General features: G+C 49.2%; 1 protein-coding gene across 1 annotated transcript in view; it reads right to left on the bottom strand.

Moving 5' to 3' along the window:
• CSMD2 (CUB and Sushi multiple domains 2) overlaps nt 1–22108 on the bottom strand; it is a 350279-nt gene that overhangs the window by 267295 nt on the left and 60876 nt on the right. The window contains 1 exon segment of the mRNA XM_048326964.1: nt 10418–10530. Coding sequence (XP_048182921.1) covers nt 10418–10530 — 113 coding nt within the window.

Raw genomic sequence — 22108 nt, 5'->3', positions numbered from 1 at the left:
AGAATCTCCTCTTCAAACCTGAGGGATCTCCTCTCCAAACCTGGGGAATCTCCTCTCCAAACCTGGGGAATCTCCTCTCCAAACCCGAGGGATCTCCTCTCTGAACCTGGGGAATCTCCTCTCCAAACCTGGGGAATCTCCAAACCTGGGGAATCTCCTCTCCAAACCTGGGGAATCTCCTTTCCAAGCACGACCCAGCTCAGTTTGCGGGATGCAGGAGGAGGAGGGAGGGATGAGCCCCAGGGAGACCAAAGGAATCTTTCCCAGGTCATGGCTGGGACTCAAACTGGGAGGCCCAGGGAACACCACAGAGCCGGAACATGGAGCACAGCGGATGAGGAGAGGATGGAAAACACGGAGGGAACGAGAGTTAAAAATGGTGCCTGTTAAACCGAGAAAGTCCTGGAAGGAACTGCCCAATCCTTTGGAAGCTTCTGGTGCCCAACACTGAGCAGAGCAGAGTAAAAGAGTTACTAAAGAATCCCAGAATCCCAGAAATCAGAACCAGGATGGGCTGGGTCCAAAGAGATCCCAAAAAGCCCCTAATCCCGAGCCCTGCCGGGGCAGGGAACGCAGGGCCAGTCCTGCTACCCACACCCTGCATCCCACACCACACCCCCTCCTGCAAAGATCCACCGCGAGACAAAGCAAGCAACGCCAACTTCCCGGGAAAAGGAGCAGCAGGAGGAGGTTTGGAACACTGCCCAGTGCTCCCAGTGGGCTTGGAAAAGCGGGATCCCTCCTTTCCCCCACGGCAGAGACCTCCCCAAAAAACCCCACACTGCCCGAGGTCCTGGAGAATCCCCTTTCTCTGTTTGTTTGGCTTTGTGGGGCTTTTGGCTGTTCTTATGGTAGGGTTTGTGGGGTTTAGTTTGGGTTTGTGGGGGTTTTGTTTGGTTTTGTGGGGTTTTAGTTTGGTTTTGTGGGGTTTTAGTTTGAGTTTGGGAGTTTTGTTTGGTTTTGTGGGGTTTTAGTTTGAGTTTGGGAGTTTTGTTTGGTTTTGTGGGGTTTTAGTTTGAGTTTGGGAGTTTTGTTTGGTTTTGTGGGGTTTTAGTTTGGTTTTGTGGAGTTTTTGTTTGGATTTGTGGGGTTTAGTTTGGGTTTGTGGGGTTTTTGTTTGGGTTTGTGGGGGTTTAGTTTGGGTTTGTGGGGTTTTAGTTTGGTTTTGGGGGGTTTTAGTTTGAGTTTGGGGGTTTTGTTTGGTTTTGTGGGGTTTTAGTTTGGTTTTGTGGAGTTTTTGTTTGGATTTGTGGGGTTTAGTTTGGGTTTGTGGGGTTTTTGTTTGGGTTTGTGGGGTTTAGTTTGGGTTTGTGGGGTTTTAGTTTGGTTTTGTGGGGTTTTAGTTTGGGTTTGGGGCTTTTTGATTGGTTTTGTGGGGGTTTAGTTTGGTTTTGTGGGGTTTAGTTTGGGTTTGTGGGGGTTTAGTTTGGTTTTGTGGGGGTTTAGTTTGGGTCTGTGGGGTTTAGTTTGGGTTTGTGGGGGTTTAGTTTGGGTTTGTGGGGTTTAGTTTGAGTTTGTGGGGGTTTAGTTTGGTTTTGTGGGGTTTTAGTTTGTTTGGGTTTGTGGGGGTTTAGTTTGGGTCTGTGGGGTTTAGTTTGGGTTTGTGGGGGTTTAGTTTGGGTCTGTGGGGTTTAGTTTGGGTTTGTGGGGGTTTAGTTTGGGTCTGTGGGGTTTAGTTTGGGTTTGTGGGGTTTAGTTTGGGTTTGTGGGGTTTTAGTTTGGGTTTGTGGGGTTTTAGTTTGTTTGTGATTATGGGGTTTTTGTTGGGTTGGGTTTGTGGTTTGTCTGGGTTTTGTGGGGTTTTCGGTTGGTTGGTTTGTGGGGTTTTAGTTTGTTTGCTTTGGGGTTTTTAGTTTACTTGGGTTTGTGGGGTTTTTGGTTGGTCTCGTGGTTTTTAGTTTATTTGGGCTTGTGGGTTTTTAGTTTGCTTTGGTTTTATGGAGTTTCGGGCTAGTTGGGTTTGCGGTTTTTTAGTTTGGTTTGGGGTTTTTTTAGTTTGTGTGGGTTCGTGGTTTCCAGTTTATTTGGGTTTCTGGGGTTTTAGTTTGGTTTTCTGGGATTTTTGATCAGCTGGCTTTGGGTGTTCTTTGGTTGTTTGTGGCCTTTTTGTTTGGGTTTGTGGGGATTTCATTTGTTTTGGGTTTGTGGGTTTTAATTTGGTTGGGTTTGTGTCTTTTGTTTGGTTGGTTTGGGGTTTTTAATTTGTTTGGTTTTGTGGATTTTAGTTTGTTTGGGTTTCTGGCTTTTAGTTTATTTTGGTTTGTGGGTTTTTGTTTGGATTTGTGGGTTTTAGTTTATTAGGCTTGTGGGTTTTTAGTTTATTTGGATTTATGGGTTTTTGCCTGGTTTTGTGGTTTTTAGCTTATTTGGGTTTGTGGGTGTTTAATTTGTTTGGTTTTGTGGTTTTTAGTTTATTTGGGTTTGTGGGGTTTTGTTCGGGTCTCTGCTTTTTAGTTTATTAGGGTTTGTAGTTTTTCGTTTATTTGGGTTTGTGGGTTTTAGTTTATTTGGATTTATGGGTTTTGACCGGTTTTGTGGTTTTGAGCTTATTTGGGTTTGTGGGTTTTTAGTTTATTTGGATTTATGGGTTTTGCCTGGTTTTGTGGCTTTTAGCTTATTTGGGTTTGTGGGTGTTTAATTTGTTAGGTTTTGTGGTTTTTAGTTTATTTGGGTTTGTGGGGTTTTGTTCGGGTCTCTGCTTTTTAGTTTATTAGGGTTTGTAGTTTTTCGTTTATTTGGGTTTGTGGGTTTTAGTTTATTTGGATTTATGGGTTTTGTCTGGTTTAGTGGTTTTGAGCTTATTTGGGTTTGTGGGTTTTTAGTTTATTTGGATTTATGGGTTTTGCCTGGTTTTGTGGCTTTTAGCTTATTTGGGTTTGTGGGTGTTTAATTTGTTAGGTTTTGTGGTTTTTAGTTTATTTGGGTTTGTGGGGTTTTGTTCGGGTCTCTGCTTTTTAGTTTATTAGGGTTTGTAGTTTTTCGTTTATTTGGGTTTGTGGGTTTTAGTTTATTTGGATTTATGGGTTTTGACCGGTTTTGTGGTTTTGAGCTTATTTGGGTTTGTGGGTGTTTAATTTGTTAGGTTTTGTGGTTTTTAGTTTATTTGGGTTTGTGGGGTTTTGTTCGGGTCTCTGCTTTTTAGTTTATTAGGGTTTGTAGTTTTTCGTTTATTTGGGTTTGTGGGTTTTAGTTTATTTGGATTTATGGGTTTTGACCGGTTTTGTGGCTTTTAGCTTATTTGGGTTTGTGGGTTTTTAATTCATTCGCTTTGTGGGTTTCAGTTTATTTTAGCTTTATTTGGTTTGGGTTTTCCTCCTCCAAGGCCAGGGCCGGTCCATCCAACCCAGCAGCTCACTCGGGCCACTTGTAGAGAAAAATCTTCATTATCGAGTGTCCAAAGCCAACAAGAACTCTGAACTGATCCATCAACGGAGCCCCTGCGGCCGCAAAGCCAAACACCAGCTGGGAAAAGGGAGAAGTGCAGCAGCATCCCACCAAATCCCAGAGCCAGGAACGCTCCCGGAGCGACTGAAAGCAGCGTTTAATTGTCTTTTCTCCATCTGTTTGCACAACTCTGCGAAAGAGCCTGTGAAGAACGAGCCGCCTGTGCCTGAGAAAGAGCCGAGTATTTATCCCAAACAGCTCCATTTCCTCGGGGCTGTTTCCCTCGGGATTGAAACGCCTCTAATTCCCTCAAATGAGCAGTGCTCGTGCAGCCCTAATTGTTCCTTTTCAAGCAGCCCCGCGTGTTTGCTGAGCCAATTTGGTGCAGCTGCAATCAAAGGCGATGTCTTAGAAGGAAAAGCTTCACCCCCCGGGAATTCCTCAGGGATCCACAGGGCCCTGGCTCCCTCCAGGAATTCCCACTGAATTCTCCTTTTTCCAAGAATTCCCACTGAATTCTCCTTTTTGGGTGGGGATCAAGACCCTAAAAAACCCCCCTACCCTAAAATTAAAAGTCGAAGTTACAAAGAGGAGGGTTGCTAAAAGAACATTGCATTTCTTTACTTTTATCGAGCCCAGAGCCCTCTTCTACATTACTCCAATATGTGCAGTTTATGTTTATATAGATTTAAAATAGTCATTTATTGCTGTATATTGGTATGTATTTACATCCCTTTGTATCCCTTTAAAACAGGGCCCTGGCTCCCTCCAGGAATTCCCACTGAATTCTCCTTTTTCCAAGAATTCCCACTGAATTCTCCTTTTTGGGTGGGGATCAAGACCCTAAAAAAAACCCCCTACCCCAAAATTAAAAGCCGAAGTTACCAAGAGGAGGGTTGCTAAAAGAACATTTATGGAGCCCTCTTCTCCTACAGTTTACTCCAATATATGCAGTTTATATAGATTTAAAATAGTCATTTATTGCTGTATATTGGTATGGATTTACATCCCTTTGTATCCCTTTAAAACGGGGCCCTGGCTCCCTCCAGGAATTCCCACTGAATTTGGCTTTCAGGGGGAAAAAATCCAGGCCACCCCAAAAAATCCCACCTTGAAATTCAAACTTGAAGCTACACAGATGAGGATTGCTAAAAAAATAGCATTTGACTGCATCCCTCTGCTTTTGTATTTCCCTTAACTAGATGTGTGTTTTATATCCATATTTCTGTTTAAAGTATTTACTCCATGGTTTATGTTGATATGTATTGCACCACTTACAAAAAGGGCCCTGGAATGAACTTGGCTTTTGGGGAGGGGAAAAAATCCAGACCACCAAAAAAAAAAATCCCACCTTGAAATTCAAACTTTGAGTTACAAAAATAAGGATTCCTAACAAAATAGCATCCAAAATTATTATACCCCTCTTCTTTTATATTTTCCTTAAATATATGTGTGTTTTATATTTGTATTTATTTGAAATATTCACTTATTGGTTTATATTTAGAGGCATTTACACCCTTTTGTATCCCTTTAAAAAAGGGCCCTGGGTCCCTCCAGGGGCTTTGGAATGAACTTTGCTTTTGGGGAAAAAAAATCCAGACCCACCACAAAAAATCCCACCCTAAAATTAAAATTCTAAGTTCCATAGTTGAGTATTCCTAAAACAATTGTGTCTGACATTATTGGGCCCCTCTGCTTTTACAGAGCCCTCTTCTTTTATATTTTACTTCAATACAGGTGTATTTTATATCAAGTTACAATTAAACCATAATATATTTAAATATTTATATTTATAATCTGTATATTTCTATTTTTATAAATATATATTTAATTATAGATTTTTTTATATTTAATATTCGTTATATGTTTATTATTTCTTATATAATTTTTATTATTTCACTACATTTTATTATTTTATTATATCATCTTGTTTTATTATATTTTTAATTTTTATTATTTTATTATTTATTTATTATTTTATTTTTATTATTATTATTTCTTATTATTTATTCTTTAAAAAATATTTTATATTTTGATATAAATTTTCTATTTTAAAATATATTTTATAGTATATTTTTATATATAATAAACTTTTTAATATTTATATTTAAAATATAATTTGTTTATTTTTCCATATTTGTAGTTATTTATATGCCTTTGTACCCCTTTAAAATATTTTTTTCCTCTATATTTTTATAGATATATAAAATATTTCTATCCCTTTTTAATATATCTCTTTATATCCCTCTTCTACAGACAGATTTATAAACTGTGTCCTGACAAGGATAGAAATGAAAATCAACCCCTGCTCTGCTTCACGAGGTGGGGACTGGTCCAAGGTCAGATTTGGGAAATCTTTTGCAACCCAAACAATTCTGTGATTTTATTTTTCTTTAACTCCCTTTTTATTTGTCACCCTCTGGGTCTAACTCAGCATCCAGAGGTGATGATTTAATAACTGAATTTAATTTAATAATTTAATCTTCTTTTATCCCCTCATTAGTGAGCAAATAAACTCCCTGCCCTCCATCCCCTGCTTTATTTATTATTTCTGTGCAATTCGTTTCACTTTTCCTCTCATTGTCCCAGACTTGCCCAATTTCTTTTGAGTGAATTCCTCAGGTGTGAGGCAGCAGGGAGAGGAATTCATTCCCTTTGCAGCCCAGCCTCACTCATCTTCCAGGGCCAGCAAGAAATGGGCATTTCGACATTTTTAGGAAGATTTTTCACCAGATGAGGCTGTCAGGATTCACGTCCCAGTCAAATTTAACTGGGATTATTTATAGCTGTCTCCAAAATTCTGCAGCTGAAAGGAAATTCAGGACTCCACAGCTGGGTTGGGCTTGGGAGAAGAATCCTTTAGTGAGAAAAGAAGGAAAAATCCCCCAGTCTGAGGGTGAACGGGGCTAATTAGGAAATCATGTTGAATTCAAGGGACAGTTAATGGGGAAAGAAAACAAATTTAGGGATGCTGAAAGCATGAAAGCACTTAATTTCAATATTTTCTAAATGAGACGTGCTGAAATGGAGCTCCCTGAACTGCCTGCGCTCCCTAGAAGCTCCTAAGTAATAAAATTTCCTTCAGATCAAAGTATTTTATTGAAATGGAAATGAAATTCTCTGTTCTCCCAATTCCCTGAGAAAAAGCTGACCATTTTCACTCCCAGTGCTCCTGCCATGGTTGCCTTCGTTTCTTTTTCCAGACCGGCCACTAAATCCAGTGATTTGTGCTGATCTAAGCCTGTCTCCTCTCCCCAGATGGGATTTTGGGGGGCCCCTTCCTGGATTTTCAAGCCCCACAGCAGCTCTGAGTGCACCTAGGAACAGGAATTCCCAAACAAGGAACACCCTGAGCCTGCTGGGCCACTTGGAAGCTGCGAACTCAGCAGGGTGAGGTGCAGAACCAGCTGTGCCACATCTGGGGAGAGCCACCAAACTTCTGGTACCCTCACCCCAAAGCTGTGCAGCCCTGGCAGAGCTCTGCACCTCAGAGGTGGCTGGGCTGGGCCAGGGGAGCACCAACCTTTGCCTTTTCCCAGCCTGCAGGGGAATGAGCACCAAATCCCTGCCTTTTGCCCAGCTCTGCGCTGGGATCTGGCACCTGGAGGGAAACGCCAGCAGGCAGCAGGAGATGGGGAGCAGGAGAGGCAGGCAGGGAGAGCAGGCAGGAACGAGCCAGCAGGGAAAGGAGGAGACATGAGCAGGTCACACAAGGAGGAAAAGAGGGTTAAGGGAGATCCTCCAGCACAGGAATGGAGTGAAGTCCCAAACCCACGAGGTCGAGAAGGAAGAGCGGCAGTGCTGGAGCTGTTATTCCTCAAATCCCACTGCACCTCTGGCACCTGGGGCTGGAGCAGCAGCTCGGCAGTGTCAGGAGCTCGTTCTGCCCTTCCAGGAGCTCCATGGTGTCCCCACAGGAGCGGGCAGCCGGGGGGTGCATTCCCAGATTTTCAAGCCACACAGCAACTCCTGATTGCTCTTCCTGGAGCTCTTCCAGGGAAGCTCAGGAGCTCATCCTGGAGCTCATTCTGCCCTTCTGCTCTTCCAGGGGCTCCACGTTGTCCCTACAATTCCTGACAGGAGGGGGCAGCCGGGGGGGGGGGGTCGGGCTCTGCTCCCAGGGAACAGGGACAGGAGGAGGAAATGGCCTCAGGCTGGGCCAGGGGAGGCTCAGGGTGGGCGTCAGCAGGAATTTCCTCATGGCAGGGATGGTCAGGCGTCAGAGCTGCCCAGGGAGGTTTGGAGTGCCCATCTCTGGAGGTGTCCAAGGAAGGCCCAGACGTGGCACTCTGTGCTCTGGGCTGGGGACAAGGTGGGGATGGCTCAGCTTGGACTCGCTGATCCTGGAGGGGTATTTCAGCCTGGGATTCCCGCAGTGACAATGTCCTTTCACAGCTCTCCAGCCCTGCCCAGCCTGTCCTTGTTCCAGAGCCATGTCCAGCTGAGCTGTGTGTGCTGGGACACCGGGAATGCCCAGCAAACACACCAGGAATGCTTCAGGATGTGGCTGTGTCCCCATCCAGACCCTGCTGCTGAGGCTGATGCCTTAGGTTTTAACTTTTCTGGTTTTCAAATCCTGCACTGCCCAGTGTGTAACTCTGAAGTTCCCTGGGCCCTGTCAGCTGCTGCTCTCTCACACTGGTCACACATAACAAACCTCTCCAGGTTTGCTCTCCAAGGACACCCAGATTGTCCCAGGCCCCAAAATGTGTAAACTTGGGGTAATTACATCATGAACTGAAATTATAATTGGAGAATTAACCCTGATATGCAAATGGACCAAACTGATAAAAAGGTGAAGAACCCGTGACCCGGGGTCCATCTTGGCTGGAGCCTTTGGACTGCCCAGGGTGCCCCTTTGAAGGCCCTTGCAATAAATACCTCCTTTTATTCTCTTATTCTTGTCCAGCCTCTGTTTTTAGGTGGCCAGCTCAAGGCATCAGGGATCGCTTCGTGCAGACAGGAGAATGTTCACCGAGGTAACACCAGCCTCAGCTGACGCGTTTCCCAGAGGGTCAGGGCAGAGCAGACACTACCGTGAGCACAATGTTTTTGTGCCACTCTGATGCCTCCAACTGCACTTTCTTCCTGTCCTCTTTTCCAAAAAGTTCCTGAGAGCTTTCGTTCCGATTTTAAAATTCTGTTTCTTTTGGTGCATTTCCCAACGATTGCTCCGAGCGAGGAGGAGAACAATGAGCGGCCTTTGATAGCGGATCAGAACGGAGCCATTTACTGCAGGACTCTGATGCACTGTTCTTCCTTTCAACGGGAATTATCCCGTCACAGGCTCTTCCCGGAGTCACAGATTCCCGAGGAACTGAAGCAGCATTCCAGCAGCAGCCCGGCCGTGCATCCAAACCACATTTATCACCTCCTTCAGCCTCAGTTAACACCCAAACCTCGAATGTTTTGCTTTGGGGAAGGTTTAGAGCGGCACTTAGAGCAAGCAAACCCCTCTCCCGCCCTCAAAATAGAGCTCTGATTTACCCAAACGCTCTCTCTGTCACTCTGGCTCAGGTTAAGTTTTAAATACATTTATTTTCCCCCTCAGTTACAGCCTTGAAAGCCTCCTAATCACCAGTCAAATAAACTCCAGATCATTTCAAACGCGTGTGACTAAAGGGCAGCCCTGGTGCGAGCCTTTGTACAAGATTTCCTGCGGCATCGAGGTAATAAAAAACCATTACAAAGTGTACAAGGAGCTGTGTGTAAATGCCAAAAAATGAACTCGAAATGTCAAGAAAGTGCAAAAGCAGCTGCGTGTCCTCTGTCCCAGGATTTGGGAGTGACGTGGTCTCGCACAGAGGCTGGCAGATGTTCCAGCAGAGGGTTTGCAAATGGGCAGATCTGAAGAAAATTGCAATAATTCGGGGGGGAAAAGCAGAGGTTTTGCAAATGGATTTGTCTTTCCTCCCAACAGGTGCTGAGCTCACCTGTCCTGACATCCTCACCTGTCCTGACAGCCTCACCTCTCCCAAAATCCTCACCTGACCCCAAACCCTCACCTGACCCCAAACCCTCACCTATCCTGACATCCTCACCCATCCCAAAATCCTCACCTGTCCCCCACAGCCTCCCCAGGGAGCACCATCCCTGGGAACACCCAGAGCTGCTCCACGGCCTTATGGGGATGAGTGGGACGATCCTGGGACGAGCTCTGCCCCCACTGCTGCCCCCACTGAGCCCCTGTGAGCTCCAGCACAGACAAAACCATCCCAGTGCCTCGGTGCCTCGAGGCAGAGCAGAGGTTTTCATCGGAAATTAGAGGGTTTTGAACAGAATTTAATTGTTGAGAGCAGGAAATGCTGAGAGGCTCCACCATCGTGTCAGTGAAGGCATTTCCTTGGCTGAATGTCCGGGCTAATTGGCCGGCTGGACTCATTACCAAGAAGTTCTCAGCCTTAATGATAATTTTAAGGACTCCAAAAAAAAAACATTTATGGGGAGCTGAACAGCATTTTAGGTTCAGTAATCAACAGCGGCGTAAGTTGAATTTTAACACGGTTAATTTGTCATTCCCCCAGCAGCAGCACGGAACATCATGACCTGACTTCCACCAGAAAACAGCTTTTCCCAGATATCCAAGGCTTCCATGGGCCCAGAGCATCTGAGGGTTTGGAGCCTTCACACACAACCCTTCACCCCACAACCACCAGGCATCGTTTATGGCAGCAAACATGGGGTTGAGTTCAGGACTTGAGGAGGCAGGGGCAGGGAAAAGCAAAATAACAAATGGGCAAAGAGAATGTAAAAAAAAAGTGCAGTAATTCAAATATCCTGGTGCCTACGTGGCTCCTGGAAATCCCACTGTCACCCCCACATCACCCACCCTTCCCAGACATTCACTCAGAGTGCAGTTTAAAGGATGGCTGAAACAAAAAACAAAACCACGCTGGAAGGAACCAGCAATTTAAATACTGAAAAAACAGATTAAATTACACAACAACAAGGCACAGATGTCTAAATCCTGGTACAGCTCATTTCCCACCCCCCAGCCAAATTCAGGTGCAATTCCAGCCCCTCCTGGACTCACCCTCGTAGCTGGCCTGGAAGCCTTGGGCGCTCACGGCGTAGTCGCTGACGAGCCACAGGGACAGCACGAGGCCGGTGCTGACAATGGGAGCAGGCAGCTGGAATCCTGTCAGCCTGGAAAAAACCCACAGTGAGGTCACACTCGGCACTGGTACCCTGGGAAACCCCACAGCGAGGTCACACTCAGCACTGCTGTCCAAGAAAACCCCACAGCGAGGTCACACTCAGCACTGCTGTCCAAGAAAACCCCACAGCGAGGTCACACTCAGCATTGCCCAAGAAAACCCCACACAGCGAGGTCACACTCAGCACTGGTACCCTGGGAAACCCCACAGCGAGGTCACACTCAGCACTGCTGTCCAAGAAAACCCCACAGCGAGGTCACACTCAGCATTGCCCAAGAAAACCCCACAGCGAGGTCACACTCAGCACTGCCCAAAAAAACCCCACAGCGAGGTCACACTCAGCACTGCCCAAGAAAACCCCACAGCGAGGTCACTCTCAGCATTGCCCAAAAAAACCCCACAGCGAGGTCACACTCAGCATTGCCCAAGAAAACCCCACAGCGAGGTCACACTCAGCATTGCCCAGAAAAACCCCACAGCGAGGTCACACTCAGCATTGCCCAGAAAAACCCCACAGCGAGGTCACTCTCAGCACTGCTGTCCAAGAAAACCCCACAGCGAGGTCACACTCAGCATTGCCCAGAAAAACCCCACAGCGAGGTCACACTCAGCATTGCCCAAGAAAACCCCACAGCGAGGTCACACTCAGCACTGCTGTCCAAGAAAACCCCACAGCGAGGTCACACTCAGCACTGCCCAAGAAAACCCCACAGCGAGGTCACACTCAGCACTGCCCAAGAAAACCCCACAGCGAGGTCACACTCAGCATTGCCCAAGAAAACCCCACACAGCGAGGTCACACTCAGCACTGCTGTCCAAGAAAACCCCACAGCGAGGTCACTCTCAGCACTGCCCAAGAAAACCCCACAGCGAGGTCACTCTCAGCACTGCCCAAGAAAACCCCACAGCGAGGTCACTCTCAGCACTGCCCAAGAAAACCCCACAGCGAGGTCACACTCAGCACTGCTGTCCAAGAAAACCCCACAGCGAGGTCACACTCAGCACTGCCCAAGAAAACCCCACAGCGAGGTCACTCTCAGCACTGCTGTCCAAGAAAACCCCACAGCGAGGTCACTCTCAGCACTGCCCAAGAAAACCCCACAGCGAGGTCACACTCAGCATTGCCCAAGAAAACCCCACACAGCGAGGTCACACTCAGCACTGCTGTCCAAGAAAACCCCACAGCGAGGTCACTCTCAGCACTGCCCAAGAAAACCCCACAGCGAGGTCACTCTCAGCACTGCCCAAGAAAACCCCACAGCGAGGTCACTCTCAGCACTGCCCAAGAAAACCCCACAGCGAGGTCACACTCAGCACTGCTGTCCAAGAAAACCCCACAGCGAGGTCACACTCAGCATTGCCCAAAAAAACTCCACAGCGAGGTCACACTCAGCATTGCCCAAAAAAACTCCACAGCGAGGTCACACTCAGCATTGCCCAAAAAAACCCCACAGCGAGGTCACACTCAGCACTGCTGTCCAAGAAAACCCCACAGCGAGGTCACACTCAGCACTGCCCAAGAAAACCCCACAGCGAGGTCACACTCAGCACTGCCCAAGAAAACCCCACAGCGAGGTCACTCTCAGCACTGCCCAAGAAAACCCCACAGCGAGGTCACTCTCAGCACTGCCCAAGAAAACCCCACAGCGAGGTCACTCTCAGCACTGCCCAAGAAAACCCCACAGCGAGGTCACTCTCAGCACTGCTGCCCTACAAAAAACCAGGAGCGGGGCAGATCCCACCACGCTCCTGGGGAAGGAGCTCAGAGCTGCAGGACTCGGACACCAGGGCAGCCTGAGAGCAGCAAATCCTGGGCTTTCCCCACCTTCTCCCTGACCGCAGGAACTGCTCCTGCAGCTCTCCGCTCCTGTGGTTCCTCACTGGTCCTGTCCCAAACCCCTCCCTGCTTCACAGCCTGGTCACCAACACCTGCCCTGGAGCGCTCCCAAACGCAGCCTTGGGATGCTGGAGCAGAACCCGCCCCATCCACACCATGGGAGAGAGATTTTGGGGTGCTGAGTGAGCCCAAGGCTTTGTTCACTGATGCTTAAAATGTTTTTGAGAACCCTGGAGTAGAAATATCAGCAAGTGACCGAAGCGTTCTACAAACTGCACTACCAGGCAAAAAATGGATGTTAGCAACTAATTAAAGCCCTTTAATGTGGTGCCTCCGGAGTGCTGGCTCTGCAGTTGGACAGTGGATAAGGCTGGGAGTTTCTAGGAATCCTCCCCACCCTCACCCAGCCATCCCTGCCAGCACAAGGCCAAGGATGAGGGTTTTATGTGGGGACAGATCCCAAATGCAGCACAGCGAAGAGTGGGATGGTTCCCACCTCCCCCCTGAGGTAAACACCCAAGCCCAGAGCCATGGAATCACTGCGTGAGAGGATGTGGGAGCTGCCCTGCAGGAACTGCCCAGGACACGGACCCAGATCAGAGTGAAGAGAACACAATGAAACTGGACAAATCCAAAAACTCCCAGCCCTCGTGTCTTGTCCTCCCACCTGCTTCCCTCATGGACTTAGGGCTAAATGACACCTGATTTTATTATAAAAGCCTGTTTATTACTGGTTTTCATTAATCCCAAACCCTCAACAAATCCCATACTGGACTCCTGCCTGCCATTACCAAGGCCAGGAATCCAGGAGCAATCCCTGAGCTGCCCCAAACCCAGAGCTTTACAAACCACGGGAGCAGCAGGAACTGAAGGAACTCGGTATCCTTCAGGATCAAGAGTGCTCAAGGGTTCCCAAGGGCAGGAGCAGCACGAGATAAACAGTAAAAAAGAGAATTTAAAGCTTCTTACAACACACTCCGAGGTTTATCCCACATACAGCAGCCAGACTTTCTGCCAGGAGGGCAAAGGATCACCTGTGCTACAAAGCTCTCTGACCCTTTAAGAAATACCTGTAAATATGATTTAGTTCAGGGTGTTTTCTCTCCTCACATGGAATGAAAAGGCACCCACAGAACAAATCCAAATTTGGGGGGCACCATTTAAGTTTCTGTGAGCACCCAGCCCCAGCAATTCCTCCTTAAACTCATCAGCAGCCCCCACAGACAGCAAGAGAACTTCCCTCCTCTTCTCTCTGGCTCTCATTTAGCAAACCTAAATATTATTTCACACACACTGAGCTCTGACTGATGAGAGCTGACGGGCTCTGCCTGAGAACTTTATTGAAGCAAAATTTCCAGTTATTGGCAGAGCTCACGGAGTTGCCAGCCCGTGATTTAAAGTTCTAATGTCAGCACAGCAGCACTGACCAGCCCTCGGCATAAAACCCAGTGTCTGGACAAGCTGGAAGGACAATTGCTCCTGTTTATTATCAATAAAAGCTTCCAGGATCCGTAAGGATTCGGTTTTTACTGTGCTGAGTAAAAGTGTCATTGTTTTTATTAATTAATTTGGCAGTTTAATTAGAGTGGCCTGCTGAAACATCCGTGCGCTCAGAAAAATCCAGGAAATGCCCAGACCAGCTTTAACAAAAGCAGAACTTGCTGATTTATCTTCCCCTGATCAGCCTGTACCATCACTCAGGGATTTGTGAATGCAGCCTGGGCTTTTTATTACCCAGAGTGGATCTGAACGGAGCTTTTGACATCGTGGATTCTGCTCACAGTCCCTGTGCTAAGAGGATCTCACTTTGCAGATGTTGCTTTTAATTCAGGGCAACACGAACATGTCCTTTACCTGTAAGGAAGAGCTGCTGTCCCCAAGGAGCCACAGGAATTCAGTGTTACCCGAAACAACACTGCCCTGCAGCATTTATTCCAACACAACTGGTATTTTCTACTTACAGGGCTTTAAAAGAGAAGTGCCTGTGCACGAAGGCATGAAATTGTCACTGAGTTTGTTCTCAGGCTTTCCACAGAGCCCACGTGGGCTGAGGAGACAATATCCAGGGGAACCTCTGGGCTTCTTGAACCTCTAGAAAGGAATAAAGCCAAGCAGCTCTGCAGGCACTGCTCCTCAGAGGATCCTCGTGTGTCCCCAGCGTGCCCAGAGCCAGCAGAGGAGGATGGGCAGCCTGGCAGCACCAAAGGGCACCAAACCCTGCTCCCCCGCCCCTCCCTGCCCACAGAACATCCAGCGTGGCTCCATCAGTGGTGCTAAAACCACACTCAGTCAGGAGGGAGCAGGAAATGCTGCTTCAATCAGGAAAATATCTGTACAGCACCTCCCACCCTCAGCCCCACAGCCCTCCCTGGCTGCTCCTGTGGTGAAATCCCGTGCTGGGAACGAGCTGGAATTTGCTCCTGTTCTCACTGAAGTCACCATAAAAGCCACTTCTCCTCCTAAGCCTCCAACTAATGCACACAACTGATTTTTTTTTTTTCCTTCTCTGATGTCCTTGTCCAAGTGAGAGCCCAGGCAGCGTCCCCTTGAAGGAACAATCATTTACCAGTGTCCACGTTCAAAACCTCAGCTCTGCTTTCCAAAGCCCCAGGAGGGCCAGGATTGGCAGGAATCCCTGCCTGGTGACTGTTCTCCTGCCTTCCTCCTTGAATCTGCATGCCAGAGCAATTTAAACCACGGGAATGGCAGACAGAACATGGCATCATTCCCCAGCAAACAGCAATTCTGCCATCTCTGATCTTTAGGGCAGCAATCAAAAAACACACACTAACAAGGCAAAAAAGCAGCGAACTCCATTCCTTGTTTTTATGAAGGTGAGGGCAGTAATAACAGCAGGAATAATCATATTCCATTCCTTCTGTACCTCTGGCCAAATGGATTATTGAGTGATTATCCCCTTAACGTGCTTGGAGCCAGCACTGATTGTGTGAGATTTGCAATGTGTTTTTCATTGGCTTAATTCTGCTCCTGCTGCGAGGAACCAAACGAAACCAGCGCCAGAAATGCCACTTGATAAGCTTGCCCTTGCAAAAAATCAATATATCCAAACAAATCAACACAGAAATCCTCTGCTCTGTTTGCATCCCTCGTGCTCTGCTCCAGGTGTGCCACAGACGCTGCAAACGTTGCTGGTTTGGCTCCCAGTTTGCAGCAGGACAGATAAATCTGCTTTGGGACAGGTTTGGGAGAGCTGGTGGCAGTGAAAAGCACCCTCCACAGGTGAGAACTCCCACCTGGCCCAAGGCTCAGCCTGGAACCAGACAGGACAGAATCCCAGAATCACTGAGGCTGGAAGAGCCCTCCAGGATCATCAGAGTCCAGCCTGTGCCCCATCCCCAGCCTGTCCCCAGCCCAGAGCACCGAGTGTCACATCCAGGAATTCCTTGGACACCTCCAGGGGTGGGGACTCCAAACCTCCCTGGGCAGTTCCAAGGCCTGACCACCTTTTCCATGGAGAAATTTTCCTTAATATCCAATTTAAACCTCTCCTGGTTCAACTGGAAGATGTTCTCTCTCCACCTGTCTCTGTTCCCTGGGAGCAGAGCCTGACCCCCCCGGCTGCCCCCTCCTGTCAGGGAGTTGTGCAGAGGCCACAAGGTCCCCCCTGAGCCTCCTTTGCTCCAGGCTGAGCCCCTTTCCCAGCTCCTTCAGGAGTTTCCCAACTCTGTTCCCTTCCCTGGACACTCTCCAGCCCCTCAGTGGATCCCTCCTGCCTCCCCTGTGTGACACTACCGATGGAAAACTGCCCCATCCACCCCTGAAAGGAGGTGAGCCCCAGCCAGAGCCCCCCTGACTGCTCTGCTCAGCAGCTTCAAGCCACACCTGAACGTTTCTTTTTCCCCCAAACCCCAACAGGCAGCCAGGACAGCCCAGCCCTGCTCCAAACACCCTCGGCTCCATCTGTTGCACATTATCCCATCCCTCTGGATGCAGCACAACTGTCCCGCTCCCGGTGACGCAGGCGCCCCTTTGGGAGTGCAGGTGCCATAATTAAAGCCCAGCCCATTATTTTTCTGGTAGGATGCCCACCATCAGCTCAGGCTGCAATCAAAACAGTTATTGCAGCTGGCAATCCAGCAGCCTTTAAAGCATAAATGCTGGAGAAGTGTCTCAGAACATCTAATGAAAATGCACTGGATTGTATCGTTTAACCCAGCATTAAATTACAACACCCCATAGCTCGGTGAGCTTTTCCTGCCTGTCATTTAAAGGCACCTATTAGGGAGAATTTCCCATCAAGTGAGGCACTCTCCTTGCTGTGTGCAGGGTAAATGGCACCCTTCCCTGAGTGCCAGCCTGGCACCCCTGCACCACCCCAGGATAATGATCCTTTTAAGGCAGGTTTGAGGGAGGGGATCCTGCCCCTCTGCCCAGCCCTGGGAGGCACAGCTGGGGTGCTTGTCCAGCTCTGGATCCTCAGCACAGCAGGGACAGGGAGCTCCTGGAGCGCTGGGGAGATGAGGAAGGGCCTGGAGCATCTCCCTGCCCAGGGAAGGCTGAGGGAGCTGGGGCTGCTCAGCCTCGAGAGGAGCCCCAGCTGAGAGGGGCCCTCAGTCCCTGGGTGTCCCTGGGTGTCCCTGGGTGTCCCTGGGTGCAGGGAGGGTCAGAGCAGGGCCCAGGCTCTGCTCCAGGGGCCCAGCAGTGGCACCAGAGCCACGGGCAGGGCCTGAGCCCAGGGAGCTCCACCTGGACACGAGGAAGAACTTTACTGTGGGCACTGGAACAGAGCCCAGAGAGGGGCTGGAGTCTCCTCACTGGGATATTCCAGAGCCCTCTGGACTCAATCCTGTGCCCTGTGTTCTGGGATGGCCGTGCTGGAGCAGGGAGGTGGCACCAGTTGAGCCTCTGTGGTCACAGAATATTGAGGGTTGGAATCATCCACAAGAATCCTTCAAGTCCAGCTCCTGATGGTCCCTTCCAACCTACCCCATCCTGTGATTCTGCCACTGTGTGTTGAGAAAACAACAGCTCAGAGGGAGAGCTGTCCTTTGGGAAAGCCTGGAATGAGCAGTCCTCTCCCAACGCTGCCAGCAAAGAGGGCAAAGCCAACCTGGAGCTGTTTGAAAGCTGAATTCATGAGGGATTCAACTCATCCATCACCACTGGGGCCAACACAAAGAGCCCCATGACTTCCAAGTGACTTTGATCCAGTTTCATGTGCCTTGTCCAGCTGGTGCAGGTGCACAGGGCAAGGAGGGAATACTGGAGCCAGGGAAAGGGGCCGGGTGCTGCATCTGAAAAATGGCCACGAGGAAAGTGATATTAATCAACATTTCCAACTTCCTCGGTGTCATGAAGGATGTGGGAGCGTCGCAGCGCAGCTGCTGCAGGGGGAACACCTTCAGGAATACAGATGGATGCCCGTTTGGAATTTAAACTCTCAGGGGAAGCTGCGAACAGCCTCGAGCTGGGGTCACTCACAGATGTCCTCCCCAAGGCTGCCCCATGGCATGGACACCAAGAACAAAAGCACAAATCCACGGGATCAGGGAATTTCCCCACAGGGATCCATCCCACCTCAGATCTCGGCACAGGAGGCAGGATCATTTCTGTAAAGACACAGCTGCTGGTGGGGAAAGTGTCTATGGGGAAAGAAAACATCTTGTCATTCCTAACAATGTCTTCGTTTTAGAAATCATCTCTCATCCTGAAGGGGTTTAAGATCTCCTCCAAATGCTGAGCCAGATCCCCAGGGAACCTTTAGGACTTTGCAGAGCTGGCAGAGCCCTGGGCAGCAGGGCTGTGGTACCTGCAGGCCACTGGGGCTGGCAGGGCTGGGGCTGTCCCCTCGCTGGGTGCCAGGCTTCCTGGGTTCTCAGTGCCCCCCCTGTGCTGTGCAGCCCCTCCAGCATCCTCCTCCTCCTCCCAGCCCTGGCTGATCCCCTCTGGCTGTACCCCAGGTGCTGCTGCCTCAGCCTCTCTCACGCATCTCATCCCTTCTCTTTCCCTCAGAACTTTCCCTGTTTCCAGTGGCTGTGGATAAAAGCCACACCTGAGGAGCCAGCTCGCTCTCTCCTGGCATTTCCTCAGGCTTGGCTGGGGCAGGAATTTCTTCCCTCAGTGGCTCCGTTAGATTTTCCCCGTATTTATGAAAGAAAAACGCAGTAACAGTGAGATGTCAGCTTTTTTTCAGAGCACATTAACATGAACACTCTCATTAATCATCAATAAAACAAGCAGAGCATGATCTGAGAGCACTCCCAGCTCCCAAACGCTGCAGACACTTAAAAGGCAGCTCTGTCCGCCAGGCACAGCTCGCTGGTGTCACTGAGACAGTTGTCCTTTCATTTGGATCCCTGCAAGGCTGAAATGATGCCCTGAACCAAATAAAACCAACTCTCAACCAGCTTAAAAGGATCCTGCAGCGACACAAGAACAGCAGCCGCAGTTCCCACTCAGATTTACCCAGCCTGGTGGAGGGAGCTGTGCTCGGAGGCAAACTGCTTTTGTTTGGGAGTCAGGCACAGAGCAAACGCCTGCACAGGAGTGCTCCAAGCACCAGCAACTCCTTGGATCTTCCCCTGTTTCACCAGCCAACCCCACACGGCCCATTTTATCCCATCCCAGACATCCCAGCTGCTGGAGAATTGATTCCAAACTAATCCAATCCACCGGCTCTGACATTCACTACCTTTTATTTTTCCTACCACGACAGTAACAATCAAGGGGCAAAACCCCCCGTTTTTCCTGTCCCTTAACCTCTCCCAGTGCCATAAACACCCACAATTTTCCCAGGAATTTTATCCAGCACAGTTCTCAGTCTCAGGAATCAGCTGCACTTCCCTGCCTTCCCCAAGCCAAGCACAATCCATCAAGGCCCGGAGCCCTTTGCTTACCTCTGACACTGACAAAGCTTCATTAACCAACACGGGCTCAGGGGACAGTGACAGAGCTCATAAATCCCGGCCTGGATGGATTTCTCCACTCATTTAAAGCAGGGTTTGGGTCAATTCCTGCTAGAAAAGTGTTATTTATAGAGCCCAGAGGCAGCACAGCCAGCTCAGATATACGAGGCCTTCACGGCTCAGGCTGGGGACAGGTACAGAGCATCAAATTTCAATAAATTTGATTTTCCATGCAATGCAATGGAGTGGGAAGACCCTGGAGTCGGATGTGATTTATTATTTTTCTCGTGTCCCTTCCACGCTCATTTTTCCAAGATTTTCTGGGGTTGCAGCGGGATTTTGTCCCCTCTGCCCTGCTCAGGTGAGACCCCACCTGCAGAGCTGCCTCTGGGTCCCGGCACAGGAAGGAGCTGGGATAGGGGAAGGTGTCCCTGCCCATGGGGGTGGAACTGGATAAGCTTTTAGGTCCTTTCCCACCCAAACCCTTCCACAATTCCATGAAATCCAACTCTGGCACCTCTATTCTCAGCCTTGTTATGACAAACCATGAAGAAGAAAAACACAAATTCACAGAAAAGTTCATCAAATTTCAGTCACCCCCTGGCAAATCCGAGCTGACATTCCAAGTAAACAAAGACAAGTTTGGATAGAACCCAAGCACGGCTCAGTGGCTTCAATTCAGAACTTGGCAGATTTGGGTTATTTCTGTCTTTCTTCAAAAAAAAAAGAAAAAAAGAAAAAAAAGCCACCAGGGGTGTGAAATCGAGTAAATGGGAGAAATGAGTTCTTGGAACCCCCTGGAAATCACACAAGGTTTGTTTACTGCTAAACACAGGGCAAGTGGGGAACAACAAACAGGTGTTGCCACAGTGGAGGTGTTGGGAATCCCAGGGCTCACAGCAGCCCTCCAGTGCAGAAATCCAGTGTCCTGTGGCCCGAAGAACAGGTTAAATGTCTGAGACAGCCTGAAACGCAAGGAAGGCGGGATGGAGAAGTGCTCAGGCCAGCAGCTTTCTGTGCTTCTGGGATTAGGACATTTTCCGGCTGGGAAAGCTGATAAGGGAATTGCCCAGGGAGCAGAGCAGCTCCTGGGCTCTGGGCAGGACTGATCCCGGCTCCTGGGAGGGATTCCCAGCACATCCCAGTGCTCTGCCTTTCCCCCACTGCTGCACTGCCCAGCCCGTCCTGGCACCAAACCCCACGAGGGGGGTTCCTTCCTGCTCACTGATGGCAGGATCTCTTGGTTAAAAAGGAATTTATTTTTGAAGATCTGGTTCTGTATTAAGTCCAGAGACCTTTGGGACAGGTTCTTACCCAAGCAGGGCCAGCCTGGAGCCACCTCCTCGTCACAGAGCACCTGGGTGACAACCAAGAGCCAACAGCCAAAACCTCCCTGTGCTGCCCTCACCCTCCTCACACCAGCCCTGCTCCCTCCCAGAGCAATCTAAAAACAAGAAGCACCAAGCCAGCGCCATGGGTTGGTTCAATTTCCCCCCCTCCACTGCTAAAAAAATCTCATCTCGCTCCCTCTGATCCCAATAAACTCCCCACTGGTGCTAGGATTGTCACTGCTGCTCAGGAATGAAGGCAGCTGTGTCTGAAATGAATGACTCGAGGTGGCTGTGGCTCTGTCACTTTACACAGCTCTTGCACAGAGGCACAAAGAGATGATAAACCCGATACAGAACTCCAGAGAGCATTTCTTAGCAGAGCATCAGTTGTGTTTATCATGAGCCATCTCTGACAAGGAGGAGCGAGCCCTGAGAGCCATCTGAGGTCTCATTTACCTGGAGCCCTCGCTCCAGGGCTTGCAGTGCTCACATCCAGCCCTCACCATCTCCTGATGTCTGCAAGGGCTGGGGTCACCTGAACAGCTCCCCTGAAGGAAAACCAACCATCAGCTGGGGGATCTGGAGAGGAACACACGACCCTGGGCTCTGGGAATGACCTGGGATCCCGGTGCTCTCACACAGAGCAGGGGAACCCCAAGGAGAGGCTGAGGGGGGAAGTTTTGTGTGTTCTGCTGTGAGAGGTCCCCAGCAGAGTCCCACGAGCTCCTGCTGCTGCCTCAGCCAGGCCAGGGGACACCCCAGCCCTGTCCTACAGGAGGCACCTCACAGCATTACCCCTCCCTTCCCTCCACAGCTCCAGGCCAGAGGGACAGGAGGCTTTAAAGAACTGCACCAACATGGAAATGGAAGATGAAGGACAACGTGAGCCTCCCCAGAATTTCCATGCACTACTTAAACTCATCCTAGAAAACCCCCGCCTCACCACCAGCAGCAGCCAGGGCTCACAGACCCATCAAAGGCTGTTCCAGGGCAGAGTCTTAATTAAAATCCAGTAGATGCTGCCCAGTTACAGAAAATCTTCCTACACTTAATCCACTTCACACACCTTAATTTGCAGCAAGAGGCATAAAATCCGAAGATTTTATTTTAAATCTCACCCCATGGCACCCCCTGCCATGGGCAGGGACACCTTCCACTACCCCAGGTTGTTCCAAGCCCCATCCAAGCTGCCCTCGGACACTTCCAGGGGTGGGGTTTGTCAGGCTTTGCTGAGAGATTGTCCCTAGAAACGTGGTTAATCAGCAGTTTGGGGGAAAACAAAAACAATTTGGGGAAGAAAATATTATTTGAGTAACAGCAACACCTGAGGAGACCCCCCCTGTGTGCCACACCTCACACCTGGGACAGCAGAGCTGAGAGCAGGTCCCTCAACCCCTAACCCAGGATTAAACTGCTCCTTCCCCATCTCTGAAGAGGCTGCCAAAATATCCGTGCCAAGCCTCCTCCCAAGCCTACAACATTCCACCCGGTGCCAGGGAAAAAGCTCCCACTCTGATTGAATCAGCTGCTTTC

This window comes from Corvus hawaiiensis, chromosome 23 (assembly GCF_020740725.1).
Source record: "Corvus hawaiiensis isolate bCorHaw1 chromosome 23, bCorHaw1.pri.cur, whole genome shotgun sequence".
Lineage (NCBI taxonomy): Eukaryota > Metazoa > Chordata > Aves > Passeriformes > Corvidae > Corvus > Corvus hawaiiensis.
This window is presented reverse-complemented; position numbering and strand designations above follow the sequence as displayed.